At 43.6% G+C, this 9,153-nt stretch overlaps 1 protein-coding gene across 1 annotated transcript; it reads right to left on the reverse strand.

Annotated features, from left to right (window-relative positions):
• Window positions 1-1,070: 1,070 nt before the first annotated feature.
• On the reverse strand, window positions 1,071-8,750 carry LOC117775373 (stonin-1). Its single transcript, XM_034608457.1, has 4 exons — window positions 8,552-8,750; window positions 1,668-3,610; window positions 1,305-1,507; window positions 1,071-1,213 (listed from the first exon to the last, which is right to left on the reverse strand). The coding sequence occupies exons 2-4, from the start codon at window positions 3,520-3,522 to the stop codon at window positions 1,148-1,150; spliced, it is 2,124 nt and encodes a 707-aa protein (XP_034464348.1). The 5' UTR covers window positions 3,523-3,610; window positions 8,552-8,750; the 3' UTR covers window positions 1,071-1,147.
• Window positions 8,751-9,153: the final 403 nt, after the last annotated feature.

The raw sequence follows: 9,153 nt of genomic DNA on the forward strand, positions 1-9,153 counted from the left end.
GTTACTGACTCTTCGGACAGATGCTGATCTGTGAGACTGTGAACCAATGGTTTTGTGTGACCAAATGTGTTCACATTATTTTGCCTGACACATACTGTTGCATGGGGTGTTGAGATTCTTAAGGCACATTAATCAACAACTATAATGCTACTACTGTTTACATGGAGAGCAATATTCTGACTTGACTTTATTCTGAATAAGACATTACTTTTGTTTATGAGTTGCTAATAGAATACGTTATTAATATTGTCAATTACATGTTACAGAGCATAGTCTGATTTTGACTCATGCCAACATTACGTCCTACTGCTTGTTAACACTCCAACCCAGGGCATGCGTCGTCAAGCAGTTGGTAACTGCTGCAAGTCGATCTCGCTAAATGCTGTGAAAAGTGGAATACGACCTTATATTGCGATTAATAAGTATACATGTCTTCATAATGCGACTAAGGTCAGAATACTTCACATATCCCGAGTATGAACTTATTCAGGTAAAGGTAATCCCAAAATGTATTTACATGGCAAAGTCTTATTCAGACTATTGTCTTAATTGGGTTAATATTGGAATATTGGTTTCCATGTAAACGTGTCTTCTGAAAAAAATATATTTAGTAGAAACAGAGGAGTCGTACCTAAATGAACTGGTTTGTAACTAGGTCATGTTTAAACAATGCAGGGCAACAACAAGGGTCACACCCTAAACCTCTGCTGGCAATTTGTTTTTCTAACACACAGTGAATATTTCTCATTACTGATGCCTTTTATCTCATTCAGTCTGTTTGGCAAACCTTTGTTGCCAATCATTCTGGAGAGCAGTGCAGATGATGCAAATGCAAGCTTATATACAGTACTCATATAAACTGTAATCTTACAATTAATTAATCTATTACATGTAAAGTGCTAGGTAAAATGACAATGTTAAAGTTTTGATTAGGTCTAGACTAATTCAGTCTCAATGAAAAGGATACAAAATTGATTACCAGGCTATGTGTAATTAGATGAATGCGACACCGGATATAAGCAGAAAGTCCCTCATCACCCTGTTGTTCTTGTTTTTTTTTTGTTGTTATCCCTTTTGACGATCAAAAAGGTTTCGGGAAATGTCGTAGACCAAAAGGATAACGTCGTCTTCAGAGCTTCTTTAATCGTCACTGTGTCATACAGCCTGATTGCCTCTCTGGCTCTGTTTCAATCCATTTCTTCTCCACTTCCACCTAAAAAAACACAACATTAAGTAAGTCGCACATTAAAATTGGCGCACGCATTGAAACAAGACATAATTTTCCTTCTGTTTAAACATCTTACCTGACAGTGATATCGTGTCCAGCTGGTCAGATGTTTCTGCGGCTGGATGTCGTTCGCGGTGCCCAGAGACTTCACCCTGGTCTGTGACACGACTGCTCCCATTATTTCACATTCCATCGTGACGAAAGGGTACCAGTCATTTGGGATCTCCTGATCAGATCCCAGCTCTAGCTTGCAGGAGAAGGAATGGGGATGATCCACTGCTGCAAAAAAAGAAAACAAAGGTCACTTGTAGTGACCACCACTAAGAGGCAAACATACTGTGAATATGCACAAGTAAACAGGGCCAGGTAGCTAATGAGAAACTGAGTTGTTAGGCTGTGGTGCAGGGAGGCTAAAATGTATCTCTCAGAAATGCGTTACCCATATTTTTCGCTGGCAGCCTCTCGATCCTCCACACGATGGCTGAATATACATTCTCATACTTGACAGTGCCGATGGACACCTGCATGACAGGTTGCGAGTCTGCACTGCTGACAGAGCCCAAGCAGGCGTTTCTGTTCATACGGGCTTTCAGTGACCTCTGTCGCAGCAAGGCCACTGTCTGTGTCACTTTGACCCAGTCGCCTGGCACCGGCACACGGATCACTACATTCTCACACAGTGGGTACCTGTCAGACCCCCCTACAGAAGAAGGGAAGCTTGCCGACATGTTGAGGAAGGCCTGGAGCTCCACATAGGCACCTTGAACTGTGACCACAGCTTTGATTGAGAAAGGAATTTCTGTGCAACCCAGAGTTGTCGTCTTGTACCGCATCAGCTCAACTCGGCACGCGTCAGGAGGTGAGAACTTTACCAGTCGGGACCTCAGAAACTCTGTCTCATTCACACATTTGTGGAAATGACAGTCGGCAATCTCCATCCAGAGTTCGCTGCCCTCGTCCGACCCGTAGCTGGAGTTAGAGCGCAGCAGCCCCAGATCATTAAGGGCAAGAAAACAATCCCCTAGTCCATTCAGAAAAGCAAGGCAGTGAATCTGGGTGAATCCTGTCCGCTCTATGACTCCTCCCGACTTATCCAGTTGTATCCAGATATGATCAGTGATCTGCAACGACAGCTCCTGCTCCTCGTAGTGCCGCCTCTGCTGATGGTGTACACACAGTTTGAAGATTTCCTCTTCCATGGTGACTACCAGGTCCTCGATGTCCTCATGCACCGTGGAGCCGAACTTGAGCAGCTGCTCCACCTCTGCCTCATGACTAACCTCCAACTTCGGGTGATAGCGTTTCTTTTCTATGTAGGAGAAATGCTCCACCCTGACCGCGAGGACTTTGCGGGGCTCGCCGTAGCTTTCAAGTTTAAGGTCCGAGAGCCTAAACTGTGGGAGAAGCTGGAACTCCTTGTATGGCTTCTCCAGCCCTTTCTCATAGTACATTTGCAGCACACCACCCGGCAACAAGCGGAGGTAGATCGGCCCCCACTGTCGAGAGGACATACGGTTCTTTTTTTCAGGGATCCTGAGCATGACAGACCAGCCGTCTCTCTTCTGTGTACGATACAGACCTCGAGGAACAAAATGAGATGAGTCCTCACTTAACACCTCAGTTCTGCAACTTAGACGCCTCTCCCCATCTTTTTCTGTCTCTGTTTCATGGTCCGTTTGTGCTCGTAAGCCTTCTAGTTTGTGGCAAACATAGGAGAAGGAGCTCTGGAGTTGGTCACGTGGAGGCTCGTGGCCGTCTTTGGTCCGAATAAAGAAACGTGGTAGGCTGTTGTCACATTCTGAGTCAGAGGAGGAACTGTCCACGTCTGCACTGTGTCTAGATCCGTCCCAGAAAGGGTTATAGTGTCCTGAGTTCCCCTGGAAAGAAGGAAAAGGTCTTGGTCCATCTGAGGTTTGATTTAAGGCCTCTGGTGCAGGAGAAGGGGCAGAGGTGGTCGAAGCGCTGGACAAACTCCGGAAGAAGTCGTTCTTTTCCCATGTGTTGGAGGGAAGCGGGGACACACTGCTAGGTGCCCCACTTACAGGAGTGCTAAAGGGTGTGTTACATGGTACAGAGGAACTTCCACTAAGACTCGAGTGGCTTTGAGGAGATTCAAGGGAAGGACTGAAGCTCCAGGAAGTGTCTCTGATTGGAGGAAGCACTAATTTCAGACCATTGGGACGCGGTACAGAGGCTTTGATAAGGCCTGGTGCCGGCAAGGGCTTCTGAGGTGAGGAGAGGGGTGTGTTGTCATCTTCAAACGTGACCCAGTTTGAATGATTGGTCGAACACATGGCTGTAGAAGACTGGTGTCCGGTCCCAAAAAAAAAAAAACGTCCTCCTTTGCTGGATTAATTATCCCCCACTTCAAGACCTTCTCTTCTGTAAGAGAACACATTAGAAGAATTAGAAAACAATGAAATAACTGAAGATATTCCAAATGTAGCATTTTGAACAGATCAGTTCTCAACTTGAAAGTATGAACAAGTCAGCTTATGCTGTCGGTAGAAAAGAGAGCCCTTGGGGGTATAAATAAAACATATTTCCTTAATGTACTCCATGAAAGCTTAATGAGAGACTGACCTTGAAGCCCTGGAACAAGTTCATATCTGTTAACACCACAATTAACTAAAGTTCAATTGATGTGGAATTGAGTGGAAACTGAACCAGGCACTCTGCAGTTCAGAGACGCAGCAGGAGATTTTTCCCTCTCACACCACAGACACTTCCCTTTTGTACATTTTTTTTAAGTTTCTGGAGAATCTCTCATGCACACATTTATTAACTGAGCTGTCTGGCAAGTTCTCGGTCACAACAGTGGGAACAGTGTCATCTTTTAGCTATAAAGTGAGAAATAAGCCTGCGAAGATAGAGGGCTTCTGGGATTTGTTCATTATCACTTTCTTGTTTTTCCTGATTTTGCAGCAGTGATGTAAAACAGGCTGTAATTTACATGAGTGTGTTTATTTAACACTAATTTGATCTGTGAGGTTAAAGCCAGGGGTATTTTTCTTAATATTATAATACTGTGAGGTCTCTACCCTACTGTGTTGAGAGTCTCAAGATAATGTATGTTGTGATTAGGCGCATTACAAATTAAGTTGAATTGAATTTAAATGGGTGAGGCAAATAAAACATTGCCATGTTGCCACTGTAATTGTGTTTACAACCTCAGAGCCCACTGGCTATCTTCGAATGACAAATTAGACTCTCGGGGCGACGGACAGTATTTTGGGACTTTTGGCGCAGAGAGTGGATTTACAGGCCAAGGGTCCCTCTTCTTTTAACTGTAGACTGTTTACAGTTCAAGTAGTTCTTTTTTAATTAAATCCCAACAGTCAAACGTCTATCCACACAAAACACAAACAGTGATACTTTGGTGTTTTAGGTCCAGACGACATTTTGGTTAATCTCTATTATTAATTAATCTGCATATGAACGCAGATCAATTAAGAAGCCAATAGCCGAAGCATTTCGATCAATTTTCCCTGCCTCTTTTGCTCTCCACGCGTGCTGTTCACCTGGGGGCAAGTAATAACTTGCTACGTTTCGGGAGTTCAAAAGTTGTATACTGCAAATTGATGAGGTAAAAAGTAGTTTTTTATATATACTGTGCTTTGAAATGAGCATAATCTAAATATTTCAGTGCAAGCCTGCTCTGAAATGCAGGTGAGAGAAGCCATTTCATCAAAGGCCTGCTCTAAAATGCAAGTGAGAGATGTTAGCCATGGTGGCAAAGATCCCGCCTCATTTATCAGCATGAAGTCGGCTGTGAGACGCAGGTATAATGTGGCACAACAGCTGGTGCAGCGCCAAGCTTCACAAAGGGTACAGAGCTGTTAAACTTGCAAGGCGCCTCTGGAAAATGAATGGTTTTAGCCGGTGTGATATTAGATCTGCAGAACATATTTCAATACAGGTATTCACTGATGAAAAAGGGTGGGAATATTACTGGAGACTGGTGGTAGTCAGGCTAATCCCACAGATAATCGTCCTGCTACTCGATCACAATCTGTCTTTTGATGTCCTCTCACTAACATCTGGCTCTGAAGCTTCAGAGAAGCCACTTTCAAGATGCGAAAGCCTCATGTCCCCATGACAAAAATGAAAAATAATTGAAAGCAGGCAGCCTCAATTACAGCCTCCCTCCTCCCTCCAGGATCACAGCCATGTGATTGCATGATGGACACATCCAGTGGCAAGTTCCTCTAAGCTATAAATAAACAGGGAAGAGGGGGGCTCTGGTTCAGGGTGGTGGATTGACAAGTCTTCAAACGCCGGAGAACATCTTTGTAATGAGAGGATGTTTGTGGCGGCGCGCAGACGTTTCCACAAGTTCATCCCTCCCCTCCCGACTCAAAGAATCCCTCGGCTTTGGTTCAAAGCGACGGGCACAGAGAAGTATGAGCTCTTCGCGGGGGGTTACTGAACAGTCTCTCAGACTGATTTCCAGCCGCTCGTCTCTTCCCGGGCTCTGCAGCACTGCCCGTGCAGAAATGAGAAGCTGCTAAATCTACAGAGGACAAAAGAATACATTCCACGCATTCCTCTGGGACAAGCAGCGTTGCACACAGGAAATACCAGCCCGCTATATCCGTGTGAACCGACAACAAATATTATCTTAATGTCACTTTTTATCAAATTTCGTAAATGCACCAGAGTTACAGGTCATCTATTCTGCTGCGTCTGGTTATTTATCACCGTCAAACTAAACTAAACAGTAACAAAGACTGAAATAGGGGATTAGAAGGGACATTAATTTTGAACTAACCCTCAAAAGGAACTGTATAAACATGAGGAATTACTTTTATAATTATATATAACCTAAAATATGAAGAATTCTCACAGGAATTCAAGTTTCTCTCCCAAACACTGTGCAGGTTTGTTCCAGGTCAAATTGCAGCACTGCAATTAAAAACAAACAGTAGGCTAATCCCATGAGTATCTCAGGTTCCTCATCACTGACTGATTATTACTATACTTAGACTAATTACTGCACTTGCTATACCTGGAGTAGGCAAAATCACCCGCACACCTCATGGACAACAGCTTAAAGTCTGAAGTAACGTAATTATAACAATCACTGGGTCAAACTGAGTCATTATACGTTGCCAAAGAGGCGCATTTGTCGTCTGTAGGAGAGCAGTCAGCACTTTAATTTGCAAAGCCTTAAAAACTGCTCTGTGGAATCATCTGGAATATCGTGAGAACTTTTTTCAAACTCAGAGACAGTTAAAGTCACAAAAAGGAACAACAATCAGGAAATGAAACTGTCTGAGTCAGGAACAAAACTACGTAATTTGACCTCAATTAATACTGGATCACTTTGTTTTTGATGACTTCAGAGGAAACTATCGAGGTTCAAGGATAAAACTGCTGCTCGCTCACACACACACACACACACACACACACACACACACACGGACATTTGAACTTAAACTGAGCGAACAGATGCTTCCTGATGAAACGAGATCAGTTCCTGTTGGATCCTCTGGATATTTACTTCACACTAGCACTAGATTATTTAAACAGTCCTCTAAGAAGAAACAAACAAAATGAGACATCCCCTTGTTTAATTTGACAGGAGAGTACTACTGTTATGACCACAATGATTATGTCATGTAAAGGGCAGAGCTGAAAATGAGAGGACACACTTCCAGGCTGCAAAGTGAGCGGTGTCCTCCCTTTAAACACAGCAGAGAACTGGGTGCAGCTGCTTGTTGTGTTTGGTCTCCTCGCACTAAAAACACTCTAAATGGATCAATATTATGTAAGATAATCAATATAGTTTCATTACGGGACTCCCTGCATTCGCTGTAGGGATTTGTTCCACTTCAGAAAATCAAGACTGGAATAAAAACATCGAGCAGGAATGACTGAATGAATGAGAGATGTTTGTTTGTGTAAATCTTTCAGGCAAGCGTTTAAAACACTTATCCACTGTTTGCTCAGCGTGTCGTTATCAAATAGAAGTTATTTGCCGACAGATACATTTGTTGCCCGATAAAACCGGACGATTTGAGCCTTTGGCAGACTTAATGGTATCGACTTTTAAATATGTATGAAAACTTGAATTTTACAGGAAGCAAAACAATTCTAGCATCTATGTTTACATTTCACAAAAAGGTATTTTGTTTTTATGGATTTGTTTACCTTCTCTGTTTTTAGATATACATGTTTTTACAATATCTATATTCTTTTTTTATTGTGTTTTCCTACTATTAAGCATCTACAGGCTAACTTCCCACAAAGTTTCATTTGCACAGAGACAAACAAAGATCTCTTGTACTTTGAACTGTATTTATAGTTATTCATCATCAAGTTTATGGTTAAACACACATCTTGTCGTGAGGGTTTGATAAGGTCTAAAGTTTCTCCCCAATATCGGTCATATCGGTCTGGATCTAATGTTGATCTCAGTCATTCAGGCACAAAGTCACTGACTCATGGAAAACACACACTTGCATAGATGTGTGTTTCACAGTAATCTCACAACGAGACTTTGGCCTTGTAGTCCAGCTACACAAAAACTTCACAAAGACTTCATAAACAATAAAACACACCATTTAAACACTGGGTGTCTTCTGCTGTATCCTGGCTGGTAGCAGCATGAGCCAGCAGTGAACATGGCTACACGTTAGCTAACGTTAGCAAACTTTATGACAGTTTGCTACTCTCCACCCTCGCTGCTGTCACACTACATTTCAGCCAAAAGTAAATTAAACCCCGTGGAACAAACAGTCTCCCTTCAAATGACTGGTGTCGGCTTCAGAACGGGTCCATGACAGTGTGGTTTCTTGCCAAACTCCATTAGGAAAGCTGCACATTGAAGTTTTCAGCACATTAAACTACCATTGAAGAGAGTGGGTCATGTGTGAATAACTCGTTCTGGTTGTTGCCACACACCCCACAGTGCGGGGCCACTGATGTCTGGCTCACACGCCAGTCGCCGGGTAAACAACAACATTTGTTTCCCCCCCCCCCCTCATAGCGCCTGGAGAGAGCAAACACAAGCAGCGTGCTGTCACCCTCCTCACAGCCGGGCCTCGGGTCCATGTCCCCCGGACACCGAGGCCCCGCTTCCCCCCGCGCGCCGGGCAGCTCCGCTCAGCGCCGTTGTTTTGATGCTAACTTGTCGCTCCGCGGTTTTTTTTTTTTTGTTTCAACTCCGGTCGCACTTTTATTCTGCGGGGAGACGCACAAAAACATGCGCCAGCGACCGAGCGGACGACTGACAACAAACCGAGTCCACGTCCACTTTGTTCTAAACACGGAGTTTCTAACACGGAGTTCATTTAAAACAAAACACGGAGAGAAACTCACACGGAGTCACAGACGAAGTTCACTGGCCCAGGTCATGACTCCTCGTCTCCGCTCCTGATGTCCGCCGGTTTGCTCCAAAATGGCAGAGAGTAAATCCTGCGAGTTATAACAGCGATTCCCCTCCCGACTACACACACACACACATACACACGAACACACACACACACACACACGGGACACTGCAGGAATGAACACACTGCTGCTCCTGCTGCTGCCTTCAGGAGTGTAGGACATCTCTCTATCCGGACATTGGGCGCGCACATTAACAACAACTGGAGCCAACACACAACAAACACAAACCTTTAGGCTGAATGATTAGAGGGAATTCAAAAAAACATGATAGGCCCGTTGGTTGTGTCAGCATTGTTGGGAATTAAATGTTACAAATCACACGTGCTTTGATTTAATGTTCCCACTTGGTGATTTTTTTAGCCTACAACATTAATGTAAACATAAAAATAAATAAAAATAAGCCTTTTACCATCATCTACCTACTAATTCCACCAACGTCTGTCTGACTGTATGTGGTGTATGTTGTTCATCTAATCGTCTTCACACCTGGCATGTGTATTCTTAGTGGCAGAGGGAAGTTCAGTGTCAAA

The sequence above is a fragment of the Hippoglossus hippoglossus genome, chromosome 15 (assembly GCF_009819705.1).
Source record: "Hippoglossus hippoglossus isolate fHipHip1 chromosome 15, fHipHip1.pri, whole genome shotgun sequence".
Lineage (NCBI taxonomy): Eukaryota > Metazoa > Chordata > Actinopteri > Pleuronectiformes > Pleuronectidae > Hippoglossus > Hippoglossus hippoglossus.